The 17,616-nt window shown below is 37.8% G+C and overlaps 2 protein-coding genes and 1 long non-coding RNA gene across 7 annotated transcripts; 2 read left to right on the top strand and 1 right to left on the bottom strand.

Moving 5' to 3' along the window:
* Positions 1-529: 529 nt before the first annotated feature.
* LOC103707595 lies at positions 530-3,266 on the top strand. 2 transcript variants are annotated; one of them, XR_005512269.1, is made up of 3 exons: positions 751-1,491; positions 1,582-1,966; positions 2,538-3,266. It is a non-coding gene; the product is annotated as an uncharacterized LOC103707595 (long non-coding RNA). The 2 variants fall into 2 exon arrangements; XR_005512268.1 differs by having other exon boundaries at positions 530-1,491; positions 1,582-3,266.
* Positions 3,267-6,930: 3,664 nt separating this feature from the next.
* On the top strand, positions 6,931-9,711 carry LOC103707596. 4 transcript variants are annotated; one of them, XM_039127595.1, is made up of 4 exons: positions 6,931-7,667; positions 7,722-7,782; positions 8,593-8,714; positions 9,424-9,711. In XM_039127595.1, the coding sequence occupies exons 1-4, from the start codon at positions 7,532-7,534 to the stop codon at positions 9,639-9,641; spliced, it is 537 nt and encodes a 178-aa protein (XP_038983523.1). In that variant the 5' UTR covers positions 6,931-7,531; the 3' UTR covers positions 9,642-9,711. The 4 variants fall into 4 exon arrangements, with proteins under 4 accessions (XP_038983523.1, XP_008790361.2, XP_038983524.1 ...); XM_039127596.1 differs by having other exon boundaries at positions 6,932-7,667; positions 9,407-9,711; XM_008792139.4 differs by having other exon boundaries at positions 6,931-7,782.
* Positions 9,712-10,895: 1,184 nt separating this feature from the next.
* On the bottom strand, positions 10,896-16,589 carry LOC103707648 (probable receptor-like serine/threonine-protein kinase At4g34500). Its single transcript, XM_017842936.3, has 7 exons — positions 15,668-16,589; positions 14,846-14,950; positions 14,632-14,754; positions 14,064-14,234; positions 13,726-13,855; positions 13,441-13,650; positions 10,896-11,346 (listed from the first exon to the last, which is right to left on the bottom strand). Exons 1-6 carry the CDS (start codon positions 16,159-16,161, stop codon positions 13,459-13,461), a joined length of 1,215 nt encoding a protein of 404 aa, XP_017698425.3. The 5' UTR covers positions 16,162-16,589; the 3' UTR covers positions 10,896-11,346; positions 13,441-13,458.
* Between the last annotated feature and the right edge of the window lie 1,027 nt (positions 16,590-17,616).

Raw genomic sequence — 17,616 nt, 5'->3', positions numbered from 1 at the left:
GGACAATGAAAAAGATATTGAAAGATGCCTGAATTTAATAAGAGTATTTCGGTTATTTGGAACGATGGGCTAATGGTGCTGGCTAATTGATGAGTTAAATAGCCATTCTGATATGCTTTGGAAACTTGCAGTATCAATTTAAAAATACTTAACGATGGAAGGGTGTTTCTGATAATCGTCCAATTTTTATTTTTTCATATAATATAGGCATAAAACGGGCTGGCTTCAAAATTGGATCAAAGAACGAATGTGGTTCGTAGATTGCATCACCTACACGCCATAAAGTTAGTTGCCGTGGAAGGAATGCAAGCAAGAATAATTCTACCCGTCTCCAATCTCCTAAATTTGTGCATTAGTTCAAATCGATCACAGCAGAATGCGATAATGGCTCCATAACTGAACGGACGAGATTGCATCCAGGTCCAATTCGGACGGCTGATGATATCCCGCATAGACGTTTCGTATGAGGACGGTTGCAAGAACGCAACGGCCAGCCTTGCCATTCCCTTAAGGAACCGCCAAAGGTGGTTTCGTAAGCAATGACGTCAAATTGGGGATAAGGACTCGCATAAAAGTCGAGTCGGTATACGCCGAGCGTGGCCCGCCATTGATGCCTGCCTCCACCGCCTTAGCTGGCACGACCAATACTGTCCAAACACGTGGACGGATCCTAGCGCCTCAACACTAGCACCGCTTTAATCCGGCCCGTCCATTTTCTCCAAGCGGGTCAATAAATACCATGCCCCTCTCCTCCATTTCTTCATCCCTAGGGCTTCCTTTTGTTTCGTGTTCGGCGGTGGATGCCCGTTCGTATTTGCGTTGTTTCGATCATTCTTAATGCTTGTCTAGCTTTTTCCGTTTGGTTTTCTTCCATCTTGTGTGTGTGTTTTTTTAAATTTATTCTAGACTCGACTCTTTTTTTTTTCCGAGCTTATTTTGAATAATTGAATAACTCTTCAGTTTGTAGCGATCTAACTTTTTATATGGCTTTTATTTTTTGTCTGTTGCATATATTTGTTTTCAAATTATTAGAAACATTTCCTCCAAGTTGTTAAAAATATCGCTGCCTTATGGTTTTTCTTTTCATTTGAGGAGGTTGTTGGCTGGCTATTTTGTTCCCCGATCTGCTATCCTATATTTCTGTGTTTATTTGATTTTTGTGTAAGTTTTGCTTATTTTTTGAGAACGATTTCGGTTATCCTTGCTGTTCTGGCAACCATTATTCTTCGTTTTTACGCATCTGTGACGGTTTCAGGTCAAGCGGTTTGTTTTTTTACTCCTTTATTTGGTTCGGATTTTATCTGGTCTTAGATCTTCTTCCACTGATCTACGTCCGAAGGATGGGGCTCCGAACGAAGGAATCGAGGATCGAGGTTTTCTTGTTTCAGATCTACGGGATTCCATGGGATCGCGGTTCAGTTTTGTGGATCTCTGCGCCTAGGGTGTGATCGTGGCGATCTTCGTCCTTCGATCGGATGTAAACAAATGAGGGTATTAATCACTGAATCTCCACCTGATATCTCTTGTTTTGAGAAATTGAAATTAGAGATGTTAAGGGGTGGGTTTCTGTCTCTTATGTAGAGCAAATGGAAGCCAGGGAACTCCATGAAGGGGAAAGGTAAGGGGTGGGATGTGGGGTATATCTCTATTGGGTCTGTTTGTCGTTGTTATTACCGACCTTTGCCATGTTGGGTGCGCTCGCATGGCAGGTCACCAGTCCCTAATAAAATTTTTTTTTTCTTGGTGTTGTCGGGGGGGATCGCACGGGGTTGTTTTTTTTCCCCGGGTTCTCCCCTTCTGCTGTCTTCTTTCCCCTTCTTCCCTCTGTCTTCTATCCTTTTTTATTCCTTCTCTGCTTGGGCGCAAACTACGCCATCATATTTTCCTATCGTCCATCCTCGACTTATCATTACGAAAGCATTGACGGGAGCTCTCTGGTGGTCGTCGTCAACCTGCGAACGCTGAGGTACAAATGAATTAATATCTAATATATCTTGAATTCCATTTTATAAAGAAAAGAAGGATATTATTGGATATATTTTCTGAATAATTTATTTCAGCCAATTTTATCGATAATCTGCATGCGAAAAACTATGGATGTAAATTAAATTCACTTTGCCCCCCAAAAGCAAATGGTATCATTTCATTCAGTTGATTTATTTCCTCCAGTTTGTTCAGCACGTATCCTTTATAAAAATAGGGAGCAAGCAAAGGTATTCTTACATCATGCAATTCTTTCCCTCGGTTACGTTTTGTTGTGGTTGCGGTCTAATACCCGGAAAAATTCCTCACTTAATTATGAAAGCAAAGCACAATCATATCATTGCTATGCCGCGGAGAGTTCCATTTTGATATATTATTACTTTCTATTGGTTATTATGTGTTCTTGCTGAATTTTGCTCCTCTCTCTTTTTTTGCTATCGTACATTCAAGAATTTCTTTCTTATTGTGTTATTTGTTGTGTTCGAAATATTGTTGGCGGTGGCCTTCAAAATTTTAGTTAATTACTTTGTTGTAAAGTTTGTTATTTTCTGTAGAGGGGAGGTTGTTTGTAATGTTAGCCTCTTGGAGGCAGTTGTTGCTCCATGTGAGCGTCTGTATGGTAATATTATGGTGTGGTCGCCGGATTTCGCTGCAACATCCAGACCGCCCAGGCTCATGGTTGGTACGAGGATTCTGGATTTGAGGAACTTGTTTTGTTGCCGAAAGCCAGATGAAGGCTCTGGATGGAACGCAAGATATGTGAAAGGCAGGAACCTTATCAGCTTTGCTCGGAGAACGTCTTTTGCAGAGATACTACGACTTTGGTCGGCGAGCTTCAACATATCGACGGGAGCTCTCTACTACTATAAAGAGGAATTGAAATCTGTTGATGGAACACGGTTATTCTGCGGAACTTCAATTCTGTTCCAACTTGCATGTTCTACAGTTAGCTCGACTCATGATCTACGTTCAAGTATAATTCATCACGCTTGCGATTCTTTGCAAAATCTATTTTTAGTCGTCCTTTACGTTGTTGGAACTTACATGTGGCTACAACGCTTAGTTTCCTTTCTGAGGATGTATTATCTCAGATCAGCAAGGGATCGACCTCGAAATATGGTAATCAACTCTTGACAAGTTTCGACCTCTCAATTCATTTTTTGGCTTGTGCCATTTTGAAGCTGAATTAAGTTTGTAGTTTGGAATAATGTTTTTAAGTTTTTGAGTATGGGATACGTTAAATTTCTCATCTTAGACGGTATGATGCTGAGATGAATTCTTTATATGCTTCAATGGTCTTTTCTAACTTTTTTAAATTATTGGGTGTGTGGTGATGGTTTTGTTGGATATGCTATAGTGGAGAAAGGCTAGTTCCTGTTGTGGCTTTGTTGTCTTTATGTCGTCATATCGTGCCCTTATGGTCTTTTGCCATCATATTGTGATTGGATAGCTGTGAGGCTTTGATTTTTTTTTTTTTTTTTTGAAGCGTTTGGGAGTTATCGATGTGGACGACGGGGGGATGCATGCTTTTAGGGTGTGGTGGATCGATTTTTTTAGTCGATGGGCAAATCCATGGAAGAAAAATCAATTGCTTTTCGGGGGTCTGTGTTCAGCGAGTCCTGGAGGGCGGGCGGGGGTTTGGTTTTGTTTTATATTTTTCTCATTTAAGCTCTTTGTTCTGACCTTATCGTTTGGTTGTTTTATTTTTATTTTATTTTTTATGTTTTCGCTTTACCTGTTAACTTTGTATGCATTTGTTCTTAAAAATTCTTTTACTATTAATTTTCATCTTTTTTCGTTGTTTTTCGGTTGATTGTCTTTGAAGCCAGAAACTGCGATCGTTTATTTGAACCCGTTAGGTATCCCGACTGGTTGAATTTTAATCTGTTTTAGTGACTTTGTGCTAATTCTATTTGGATTTTTTCAGCCGTTTTAAATTTTTATCCACTATGCATCCTCTGCACGTTTAGTCTATTAAATCCCTCAGATTCTCTAGTAAGTTGGCGGAGGTTTGTCTCGCACGCTGATGGCGTGTAGGGTCCTCGGTTTACATTTTGGTTAAATTTCTTGTAAATTTCATAAAGAGACCCTGTTACCTCTTTATTTTTTGTGTTGGAAATTTTTTTTAACAATATTGAAGTTTAATGCAGGAGGGTTATGTTGGACTATGGGTTATAGATGTAAGTTTTTATTTCATTGAAGGATGATTAGTGGTTTTTTGAGTTCTGAAAACATTTTTGATTTATGTGGCTTTATTTTGCTTGTCCGAGCCTGGTTATCACACTGGGTATTCACACTGTTGGATAATTATTTGCAGATAAATATGGTTCAGATCTTTAAAGTTCTATGGTAAATTTCGTTGTATTTTGTATTCTGTGGAATTTCTCGAGATGTGATTGGTCGGTCGGTGGTTAGATTGTCCCGAGAGTCGAATGATGTTTAGCGAGTTGTCCTAATTTAAGAAAGCTTTTGTGAAACAACCTCAGACGACATTTTAAGATTTGGGATCTTTTATGACGGGTTGTTGCAGGTTGTATGTCTGTCCCGGAAAGGTAACCTTGCTTTGGTAATTGGAGTTGTATTTTTCCCACTTACCGAAGGATATTTTTAAAAAAAATCTATTCACGTATTTTGGGTTTGTGTGGATGGCTATTTAATCAGATTAATTTTAAATTTAAAATCCCTCGAAAATGTCTCTTGCCTTTGACTGACGATCTGATGGTCTTTATTGCGAGAGGCGAAGCTTAGAGCAAATTTTATGCGGAGGTTACAATGGTATGTTGGATGTTTATTCACCAAGTTTGCCTAACCTGGCTTGCGGATCTTTAAGCTCTAAATGGTAAGAGCGCTCAAAGCTTTGAGGGTTGTTGATGCTCCCAATTGCTTGAGAGGATGGTGGTTCGAATCCACCAAGATCCTTTGTGTATGCTTCATTACGGGTCTTTCTCTGTGGTTTTGACTGATGGTACTTTAGATTCATAAAATTGGGGTTCCAGGTGCAGATTTTGAATTTAAGTACGGTGTCTGAATGCAGGGTTTGGGTGGATCGGGTTCATGTTGACAAATATGTAAATATTTGGATGGGTAAAGGTGCATCTAAAATTTTAAATGATCTTATTAAATGACATAAATTTTTTTCGAGAAAAATCTGGAAATATTATTTTCTTATCTTCAAACAAGAAATATTCAAAATCAAAAGTAAGAATCAAATTCAATATAAATATTAAATCATTTGAATCATCTTATAAAATGTTTAGGAATGACATGGTCATGATATGGTTGGGAGTTTTACCTCCCTTTAAACTTGATTTTTTTCGTTTTTTATCTTTATTTTTGGGGATAGATGTAAATATGGATGTCTGGTGCTTTCACCTTTTTTTTTTTTTTTGCTAAAAAGAGTTTGAATTGCACGGTGACATCAATGGACTGCTCCTAATTTTTTTTTCCTAAAAAAAGTTTAAACCTCATGGTGACACCGATCAAGTGTTCCTAAAATCTATTTCCATAATAGACAATTGGTTTTTTTCTTTTCACTAGAAAATGAAAGAACGAATGCACTTTATTTTGTTCTTTTGGATATTTCAAAAAATTATTCTTTTTTCTAAAAAATATTGATAATTTTAAGCCTTATTGACATGGCGACTAATGAGTTGATATTTAGCACCTTGACGAGGTCAAATTAGGTTCAATGACCATGGGGATAGATGAGTTTACTTATTATTTATTTATCTTGAGATTTTTTTTTTTTTTTGGGGGGGGGGGGGGGGGGGGGGGGTGGGGGGATTGTATATTTTGTGCGAAGGGTTCAACTTCTTTTGTACAAATCCACCATTAGATCACTTGCCTATACAAATATCAAAGCAAGCAATGGATGATCCAATGGTGGATTAGTGCGATATAAGGTGGATATAAGGTGAATCCTTCTTTTACATGGAAGATATAACCTGAGTTAATGCTTCCGATCGTCCCCTACCTTGCTCTCCCAAAGCTGGGCTAGACCTACATTATGGGGCAGCCCATGCCTAGTGCTCCCAATATTTAAAGTATTAAGGCCTTCCAATATTTAAAGTATTAAGGCCTCATTTGGTAAATCTTTTGATGGACTAGAAAGTATTTTTTAATTCTTCAAAAGTACTTATGGATGGAATAGAGGTGTTTGGTAAAAAATTGGAAAGCTATTGTAGTTTTATCAGAAATTTGAAAACGTCTATTTGGAAAAAGTTCTAAAATACAGTTTTTTTTTGAAAAAGCATTTTTAGTATTTGTCGGAAAGCTGTTTTAGATTTATAATTTTTTTTAGAGCAAAATACCTATAATAAAATCATATAATTAGAGAAAGTATTTTTTTTTTAAATTATAATGCATGAAGAAAGAAATCTATAGGTGTCCCAATAAACAAGGAATCATGGTCGGCCTTGGCTTTCTCCCTTGCGGCGTGATTAAGGTGTTATTTCTTTTCTCTATTTATTTATCCATCATTTTGATTTTTGTTTGAGGAAAATTTTTTTTGTCTACATTCTTTATTTTATTCCAAAGAGTCTGATGGTATTATAATATCAAAATATTATTTTATATTATAAATATAATATTATATTATAATACTTTGATATGTTATGTTATAATATCAAATTATATTATGTTATCATGCTATAGTATACAATATTATATTAACTATATTAGATTAATATTATATTATATTATTACAATATTATACTATATCATATATTTATATGTTAATACATATTTATTTTATTATGCACCGTTGCATAATTTTATGCAATATTTTTTATAATCTTTTTGTAATGTCAAAAGTAATTTCTTAGTTTGTTTGACAAACATATATTAAAGTTCCACAACATTTTAAAAATTTAGTTACTAAATAATAAATAATTTTTTTTATAAAAGTTCTATTTTAAAAAAGCACTATTTCAAAATGTTCTACTTTTAAAAGTTCTACGGGCTCTTCGAAACAAAGCCTAAGAATGGTGGCTGAAATGGGATCAAATCCTCGTTGAAACAAGAGCATCATTTTTAGTCGGTAAATATTTTACCATCTAAGAAGTTATGCATGAGAATATTTAAATTCTCTAAGAACATGATTCTCAGGCCAAAACAATCCTACATTTGAAAAATGTTTAATTGACTTGGAATTGCATGATCCAACCATCAACTTTTCATTAATATTGCTCTTGGAGGAAATTTCCTATCGAGCCTACTCACGAATCCAAGTCCAGCCAATGCAATACCAACACCCATAACCGACCTTGAATGCGTGTAAAAAAACAAATACTTCTTGATTGGTTCATGAACGTTTTCGGCTCCGCCTGGTCATCCTTTCCGGCGTGATAAGACAAAGCGACGCGGTCCACTGCGACGTGTAAGACCATGCATGGATGCAGAACCAACCCAAACGCTACGTGTCCGAGCCACCCTTTACGATGGCCGCGTGTGGCCACCCGTGGCGGTAAATTGGCTCCTGAAAGGTTTATAAAGGGGTACGAACGAGGTCTCAAGCAAAGAGATCAAAAAGAAAGAGAGAGAGAGTAGAATGCTTCTACGAGGCAGCGGGGTGGTTGGTGGCGGAGCTCTTCGTCGGAAATCGCCCGCAGTTGAGAGTATCAAGGCCATGAGTCGGAGTCCGACGTCCACCTTCTGCGCCGGGGGTCAAGCAGCTCCGTCTCGATCCGGCGGTGGGAGCAACGACGATCGCCAGAGTCTGCAGCAAGAGCCTGTGACAACCGGCGGTGGGAGCAACGACGATCGCCAGAGTCTGCAGCAAGAGCCTGTGACGACCACCGGGTAACTTACTCATAATTTATGGCTTTGTGATGATTACCATAATCTTGGATCATCTCTCTCTCTCTCTCTCTAAAAGATATCAGCATCGTTTTGATATTTATATATTCTCCTAAGAAGAGCTTTGGTTATATAATAATTAGTCAGTTCAAATGTAGGGTTAAAAAAAAAGGAGAAATTTCAACCAGATGCGATCATGTTACATTCTGGTCAACTTATAGTTACTTTGCTTTTTTTAATTAATGAATGCACCTTCTCTTAGTTGATGCAGGTCTACTTATAGATTACTATCTTTTATAATAAAATTTAATTACTTTTTTATATTTTCTTATTTTGTAATTTTTTTATAAATAGTTTTTGTGAACTCTGTTTTTCTAATAAAAACGAGATGGCTTTGTCTCTCTCTTTATAAAAAAAAACAAGACATCCTTTCTCCACTGGAGATGATTGAGAACAGAACAATAAGAGGTGCTGATCAAATTAATGAAGATGGTGTCGGACTTAGAGATTGCATTATTACAAAAAAAAAAACTAAATTTGATAATTTACCATTGTCTAAGTACAACCGGAGCCTTTCAAGTCTAGTCTGTTTATTACAAAAAGGAAAAAAAAAAAAGAGAAAAAAAAGGAGATTCTGATTATGATATAATCATTGAATAAATTTCTGCATGAGGGAGATTATGGTCGAGTTGAATTTATTGAACTGATGGATTTGATTAGCAAAATAATAACAGCTTCGAGTAATTCAGGCGAAATTTTCTTTTCTATTAATTATTCCAACATTGCATTAGAAGTTTTTGTGTCTTGTTACAGGGATGCGATGTCCCATTCTTTTGGGGAGGGGTACTCCACGCGCTCGGACGAGGAAGGATTTGGGGGGATTTATGGACGGAATCAGTCAATCTCAAGACCTGGAGAGCTTGATAACCATCCGGGTAAAATATCTCGATCAAACTGTTCAGTGACAAGAAATCTCGGTTTATAGAGTTCCTTTTTTTTTTTTTTTAATGCAGCTTCGAATTATTAGAGTTTTGAAAAAAAAAATTTCTCTCTCTTCGGCCGCATGGAATGTCTTACATTCTTATATTGGAAAACGTCATCAATTTCCAAACCCAGAAAAAAATGATAGTATTCTGGTGTCTGCCTATAAGAACTCTTCTGGTGCTTCTATACTCTTGGATCCATCTATCTAAAAGACCAAGTTTTAAATAAGATCTTGACATAGTATCAAAGTCTGTTGATTCTTCTTGCCTATTGAAATCTCTCCACTCCTACTTACTAATGTACGTATCATTCCTCAGGCTCTGCATATGAGAAGGAAAGTTGAGGAATAATAGTCATATAAAGAAGAGGTTTAAATACTCTTGGATCCATCCATCCAAAAGCTCAAATTTTTGGATAGGATCTTAACAACCTTGTTGCTAACTCTGCAAACCTTAAAATTAAAATAGCCCATGTAATGTTTAGTAAACATGATAAGATCGAAACATATAATAGAAATTGAGTACACACCACATATAATACCTAGTTGAAGAGCAAATAATGAACACGATGATATGTATTTTTCCTTTTAGGCGACTCCATTACTAACTTCCTGTTTTCTTCTTCTTCTTTCTCATGCGAAAAGACTATGATAAATCGCAGGGGAGCGAAGTCAAAGAGAAGGAGAAAGGTCGGAACCAACCATAGCCATGAGCCAATTGAAGATCTACTGCCCGGGGTTGTTTTATGTTCACTTGTCTTCCATTCCATTAGTAGTAATTATGTCCCAGAGGAACTTGATGTCTTCGTGTTTGTCCTTTGTACGAAATCTTGATGTTGCTATCTTTCCTCACCGTGGTGTATTATTAGTGCTTTTGTAATGCCAAACAGTAGCGTGTGATTTTTAGCAGTTGAAGTCGGATATTTCTATCAATATTCTTCTTACTGAGATATATGCTTAGATTTTTTTTTTTATACTCACAAAAGCAGAGAGAGATGGATAAGAGGGAATTGCAAGTATATGCAGAGTAATATATAAGGATTTTTGTTGGAAATGTCACACCCCTTCCTGCGCGGGGCATGTAAGGCACCCAATGCCCATGCGGGGGCTATATGAGGGGGTAATACGGGACTTTCCTGCCAGATATTGTCCGGTTTCGGGGTTCACACGCACTGCTCGGATCTTTTTTCAATTTTGTTTTCCATCTAAAACGCGTTTGCAGGATTTGGAGACACCTACCTTATATGCTTAGACTCTAAAACTAGTTTAGCCGATGTGAGATCTTTCAAAAAAAAGGCTACCATGACCTTGTTGGTATATAGTGTTTCAAGCTTTGACTCGGTAAAATATTAATAATTCCTGCAACATTGAATCTGACATAATTGAGGTCATTAGACTGCACTAAACTTTTAATGTATTTTGCTAACAAAACAGTCCATTTCGAGTTCCCAGCTTTAGGCCCCAAGAAGAGGTCGAAATGGCATTACATGCAAGATGTTAGTTAAAATTTATTTGTTAAATAATCAAAACATTATATTCTGAAAATCATTTTTGCTACGTCATAAAAATATGTTGGTTAACGGCTTCGTGTACTTCGTGATTGTGCTCTCTATATATAGATATATATTTGTGAACCATTCTCATGTATACTCCTCATTTTCAAATTTATCTTCAAGTATAGAGATTATCTTGCTGAGGACCAGGAGGAACTCTCACCTAAATTAAGGTGAGGGTGCGATCAAACCTAGATCATCTATTACTTGTATCCGACAATATTTCAATGAGTTGGTTTTCTCATCTAAATGTAATTTTCAGTATTCCGATATAAAATTTCACCTAGTCTTGGTAAAAATTACATGTTGTGCACATAGATAGATTATTTTAATTATTCTCGTATGAAATTTCAGATCATATAAGACTGATGTTTTGCCAAACGATGCACACGTCCAACAAAGCATCATCCATGAAGCCGATCCCAAATTGGTAGAAAAAAAAAGAGATGATTGTGATTGGACAATGACGTCCATGAAAATTGAATGCATGTAGGCTGGCGCAGCTGGGTAGAAGAAGACTGAGAGAAGACTGCAGTAGGCTCAGGGCGGAAAAGGGTTGGTGGGAACTGAAACTATATTCAAGAGTGCTGCGCTGTTGTTGGCACAAAGAGAAGACATTGTGAATGCCACCACTCCCATGTACATGGCATAAAAAGAGATGAATCTGGGTGCAATCTGCTTATACGCAGGTGAAAAGAGCAGTTCATACAAACAGCTTAGAAGGATATATGAATGAGAGACAATGACAAATGGTATAAGCAATAGCTCGAAGTAAATTTGCTACAATCTGTCATGAATTTGAGAAAGCTGACAAGAAAGAGATTTATGATGATGGAATTTGGCCTGAGCCATGCCTAGCCTTAATCTCCATCATCTCAAAGAATGTTGGCTGCTGCGGATTAGAGCTTTATAGCTGTCTTGCAGCCAAGCAAATTATCATCTGAAACATGCTACATTATTGACTGATGATCGCTGATCAGAAGCAGGATTTGACACTGCAGTGGCCGGTGAAGTAGAACATGATGTTTGGCCCTGCAAAAAATTGGAAAAATGCCCTCGCATGAGACTATGTAATGGAAGAACAGGAAAAGAAATTCTTGTTTACAAAATGAGAAAATCATGCTAGGTACTGGAATGGAAACAAATATTATAAAAAAATGTACTTTCCTATTACAAAAAGAAATCGTAAGTCTAGATTAAAAAAAAAGATTGGTGGGATAATGATAAATTCATTTGTGCAGAAAAGTCTGACTTTTTTATTTTTCATACTTGAGAAAACAGGACATCTGCATCCTACTTTCTGCCCAGAAAGGCTTGGTTTTAGACTCTCTAATGGACCATGATGCCTCTAGGTAAATGACATCTCTAGCTCAATTGATGCACAATATTGGCAATTAATGCACACATAATATATGCTGATGTACATGTACAAATGTTCTTATAGTAGTCATAGGGGCAGAAATGGTCTAGAAAAGTTTTAGATGGACCAAGTTGTGCAAAGAAAGTGAATATTTACTGCAAAATTCCTTAATGACAACCAAATTAGAAATATAACTCAAAGTGAACTAACAATCCAATTTTTTAAGGAAACAAGCTATGCATGGCATACTCAGCGATGGATGTGAATTTATGGAATATATATCAGTCCTGAAATATATTGGTCATTACTCAAATAGTAACTCGAAAAAGTTCTGAATTTGCCAACACGGTCATACAATAATTTGAGTAGTTTGAGCAGTAGTTTTTGTGCTCCAGTTTTAGGGGAGCAGGTAATTGCAATTTGTGACTTGCTTTTCCAACAAGGAATATATATATTTCTCATATATCTGAATCCTGAAAATCATAGCATGTCAAAAACATTGGAATATGCAAAGAATGAGAAAAATAACAAACTAAATATGCTCCATTTTAAGCAGTTCCAGACAGCCAAAAAAATGAACTTAGATCTTTCATGAAGAAACAACAATTAACAGGTTACAAAGGTCAAGTTCCTTCTTATGTATCTACCTGGCTCATCTCCACAACAACCTTTCTGAATCAGCAGCTATGACATTCTCAAATGAAAGTGGGATTGACTTGAGGGCTGCATTGGATGTATTCAGCTTGTTTCTTGTGCGAATCGGTGTTCTTGCAAAGCATCATTAGCTTGCATTTCCTTTTTTTACCTTTTCCACTTTATATTTTGGCAAGCTTCTCTCTCAAATTTGTAAGTAGATGGCTGCTCTTATCACCAAGCAATGTGTAATAGTGGTAAAATTCAACAATCATTTCACTTTCTTAGCAGCAAGAAATGTTTTTTACTAATTAAATTCAAACAAAATGGGGGCCAGTTGAAAACTTCATATTTCATAAAATGATGGTGAGTAAATGAATCTCTGCAGGGAGAAGGTAAAGAAGGAAAAGAAGTGCAACAGGCAAAAGAAAAAAAAATTAAAAAGATAATCTCTCAAGGGCCATTCTCTGATTAAAAAAAGACTCATTCCCGACAAAAAGGAGAGAAAAACACCCTAGTCTTACTCTCCTTCCAATTAGCATCAAAATCCGAAACCTGTTTAATTTCTCTCCACAGATAGTGTACTATTTGTTAGTAACTTGGTAAAAAACTTTCAATTCTCATGTTGAAATATGGGGATTCCATATTCCGTCTAGGTGGGCCAAAATCACCACCAGTGCCATGAAAAATCACAATGATGAAGCAGGTGACTATTGCAATTTAAACTATCTCCATATTCTTTATACAGATCGAATGTCTTAGCTCTTTTGTCTCGCCTTTATATTTGTATCTCATCTTTGCTTCTTTCTTAATGATATATGTAGTCTAATTCATATTATACATCTGCAACACTAGCATTGCAGAGCATCATAGTTTCACTTATCTCCTTGATAATTTGTATCAGATCCTCTACAAGGAGAAGGACCATGTGCCATCAAATCAACAATTCAACAGTATCATCCCGTTTAAACTTTAAACTTCTTACAGGGTTTAGGTTATTAATGGCTGCTACGTGCTTTAACAGCTAACACACTAAAGAAAGAAAAAGATAAAAGACTTCCCCAGAATTGTGCACTTAAGAGAAGTGTGCAGGTGTAGTTAAGTGAACCAAGGATTTAGAGGTATAAGCCTACTGTACGAAAAGGAAACTCTTATCCTTCAAGCATGTGTACAATTTGCCCCATCTTCAGCCGCTTTTCAGCATCTAAATCTGCACATCGAAGGCAAACCAGCAACACCCTCTTCCACGCTCTTGGTGAAGGCTGAATTTCCATTGATGGATCTACTACCTCCTCTCCATGTCTACTTCCTACCATCCCTTTAAACCAAGTTACCAAGTTTACCTGCAAACAGATCCAATCACTTTCATGGTGCCAGGGATAGCTTAATCACATTTAAAGTGATCTATGTAAACTCACCTCTCCAGGTGGTCTGCTATAGTCTACTGGACATCTTCCTGAAATTATTTCCATCAGTAGAACCCCAAAACTGTACACATCACTACTCTCATTAAGCATGCCTGTGCATGCATATTCAGGAGCCACATACCTGTGCAGGAATTTAGGAATTCTTTTCAGAACAATTGGAATATACGAGATGTCTGGAAGAAGGGTAACAAGTTCTTCCATTAAGAAGCGCACTTAGTTCATCTACTCACAAGTGATGAACTGCCATCATACAAATATCATAGTAGAACAGGACAAGCATTCCCAGTGTTGACTGATAGACGTGTAAAGGTGAAAGAGATAAAACATACCCAAATGTTCCCATTACACGCGTTGTTACAAAGCTAGAATCAGTGCCCAAGAGCTTAGCTAATCCAAAATCTGATACTTTAGGGTTCCAATGCTTATCCAAAAGAATGTTACTGGACTTTATATCTCGATGCACAACTTTGGGCTCTAATCCTTCATGCAAATATGCTATTCTGCAATACCATTTCAATAAGATTAGATCGCATCACAAGTTCGGCAAAATCTCTCAGGAAGAACATTAGAACAGCGTGAAGATGGACTATAAAAATGCACTTTTCTCAAATTTATGAAACAGAAACAAAAATATTAACCATGTCTTAATCGCCTCAAAACTTGAGTGCTTAAAAAACACTTCATGCATTAAGTATCAATTTAGCATTACCGAAATTTCTTGAGGGTTGGTCTTTTAGAATTGCAATTGAAATGTATCACAATGATATAAATATAATAAACATGAGAGAAAAAATGTTTGGTAAACATACTGAAACTCTCATTTCTGTCACAGAGTAATCTTGAATAGGAAGAGACATAACAAAATTAATAACATGGAGATCACTAAAGGGAACCGACCCTTTCGCTGTTCCAATGGCTATTTTCATTCTGATATCCCATGTCAGTGGACTGACAAGGCCAACATCTCCATGCAACCAGCGCTCCAGATTGCCATTATCCATGTATTCGTATACAAGCATCCTGAATTGGAAACAAAATTTTAAACAGTGATTATTTTACACACTGACTGCATTTCCAGCTAACATAGATTCAGGTGAGAAATTAAGATTACCTTTTAGCACCTTCTGCACAGTACCCAACCAGACCCACAAGGTTCTTATGCCGTACTTTTCCGATGGCTTCGACCTCCACCTTGAACTCCTCCTCTGCTTGACCCCTAGAGAAGCCTTTCGACGATAAGTAACAAGAGTGACATAAAGAAAATTACAGAGACACCCATAGTTTCTTTCTTGCACCTTACTTCCTTCCAGTAAAAAAAGGAGGAGGCGGCCCTTTGATTTGCAGAATTAGGAAAATTTCATCTGACAGGGATTTTTTTACTATCCATTTTCCTTGCTTTAGGATAACAAATTGCATTCTTTCCTCCACTTCTAACTAGCATACCACACCAATTTTAGAAACATGACATATAATTCTCAGACCAGGCAAAACAACATCAAAATTGAGCCATAGCTCGAAGCCAAATTTCGGGTTTTAAGAAATTGCCAACTTTAACAATTTGTTACATCATAGGATAATCTATCAGTGCCTCCTCAAACATACAACACCATCATGGATCACAGGTGTGGATGTTTTTATTCTGAAATTAAAACAGTAAAATTATCCCTAAAAAAAGTCATCTCCAAGAGAATTCCTTTTTTTTTTCAATCTCCAACATATATAAATCCAGTTATAAAAGACAAAAACTTGAACAAAAGCTAAATTAATTCGTGTTAGTTTACTTCTTCGTTGACGCTACTTTGATGACTACGAGCAATAGCTTACAATTATTCGAGGAATCAGAGGAACAGAGCACCTACATTCTAATATGGAGACAATGCCGAAAATTTCCCCTGGTTTCGTTTAGAATAGAATAGAATGGGACCATACTCACTTGTTATTAAGGAGATTCTTTACGGCGACGACGGAGAGGTCAGGCAAGACACCTCTGTAGACGACGCCGTAACCCCCCTCGCCGATCACATTCCCGGCGCTGAACCCCCCCGTCGCCGCCTCCAGCTCCGCTACCGAATACCACCGCCCCCACCCGATGTTCCCCATCCTCTCCGCCGCCTCCAACGACGACGACGACTCTCCCCACCCCTTCCCTCCGTTTCCCTTATCGACCCCCACCAACCCCTTCTTCTCCTCCTCCACCTCCACCTCCACCTCCCCGGCGCCGCCCTCCGGCGCACGATCGGCGGCGATCTCCTTGTTGGAAGAGGGGATGAGGCCGGACGCGTGCTTCACCCGCGCCGCCGCCCGCCGGCGCAAGAAGCGGAGCGCGAGGATGACGCAGGCGACGAGGAGGGAGGCGGCGATCGCGAGAAGGACGTAGACGGGGAGGCCGAGCACGCCCGTCTTCTCCGCCAGGAAACCGCCGGCCATTTTCCCGCGGAGCGCAAGGTGGGCAAGCCGCTCTTTTCCTTTTTCCCGTAAGAAGGAGAAAACGTGAGTCCGAGAGAAAAGAAAGAGAGCTCTATAGAGAGTGTGGTGTCACTCTTCTCTTTTGGGGCGTAGCTGGCGAGAGGGAGAAGAGAGCGTTGCAACGAACGCCTTGTGGCTTCCCTGCCGGGAAAGCAGCAACGAAGGCCTCGTGGCTTCACTGCCGGGAATGCGTCGGTGTTTCGAAAGCTTCGGGAACAAGCGTGGTTAAAAAGTTTTATCTTACTTTGGGGAAAACTACGAAGCGTGGTTAAAAGTTTTAAAAAGTTTCGAAAGTTTTATTGTTTTTGTCTTTTTTGAAAACAAAAAGGCTAGCGAGGTGGAAGGGTATGGAAATGGGGCTTACTTTGGGGAAAACTACGAAACCGTGCCTTCTTGAAGACCGGAGAGGTAACGCTTTTCTAAAGGGAAAGGCGTGGCTTTTTACCGGCGGTCAGAGGCGAGAAATTACCGAGATGGCCTTGCGCCCGATGAAACTCGGTAATTCGGGCCGAGTTATGGCACCTAGGGCTAGGGTGACTAGACGTTGGACACGATCAGCCGGATGATCATATCTCAAGGTGGAGAGGTGGAATTATCAGCTGGATGATCATATCTTGTTATATTATTTACCATATTTGGCTATCTATAAATGCTTGCATCCTTGAATATATTGATTAGGGTGCTCTTACAATTCTCATGAAAGCGCATGTGGGCAACTAATTATGTCTAGGCCCATGGTACTTAAAGAGTCGAGACAACCGAAAAAAACTAGATCTTAGGCACATCATCTTTGCAACATTTAGGGTAGCATAATTTATTTGGAAGCCCCTACTCCTTAGTTTTAGTATGATTACCACTCTAAGATCATTCAAGGCTACTTATGTTTATAAAGAGATGAACATGATAACAGATTGAGTGGCTTCCTTTGCGGTTAACTATTCAGGTTCTATCTTCTAGGAGTTCATCCAATTAATTCTATTTTAGTTACATGATGTTATGTGTACTGATGCAAATTATATGGAGACATCTTTACTTCCTTCCTCATTGTTTGTTTTTGTGCAGGTAGATGCTTTTAATTATACTCATATTGGATTTCAATTTTGAGACATACCTTCCCCAATCATACCAAATAAATAAAATAAATTTAGATAATTGAACAAGGTATAGCACAATAATTGAAGTATTCATATTATGCTGTAATGATATATTGTGTACTTTTGTTACTACATGTTAAAACAAAAAGTACATCAACATGGCAGATGCATCAGTATCCATAATTTACAAGTATTATCTAGTATAATTTGTACATCGATACATATCTATACTTAAATTTTAGTAACACAGTTAGTTATAGAAGTTCCTAATTCCAGTACATATATAATATCACACAATGCATCTAAACTTCTTAGTTGGGAT

This window comes from Phoenix dactylifera, chromosome 6 (genome assembly GCF_009389715.1).
Source record: "Phoenix dactylifera cultivar Barhee BC4 chromosome 6, palm_55x_up_171113_PBpolish2nd_filt_p, whole genome shotgun sequence".
NCBI lineage: Eukaryota > Viridiplantae > Streptophyta > Magnoliopsida > Arecales > Arecaceae > Phoenix > Phoenix dactylifera.
Note: the sequence above shows the minus strand (reverse complement) of the source record. Positions and strands in the feature narration are given on the sequence as shown.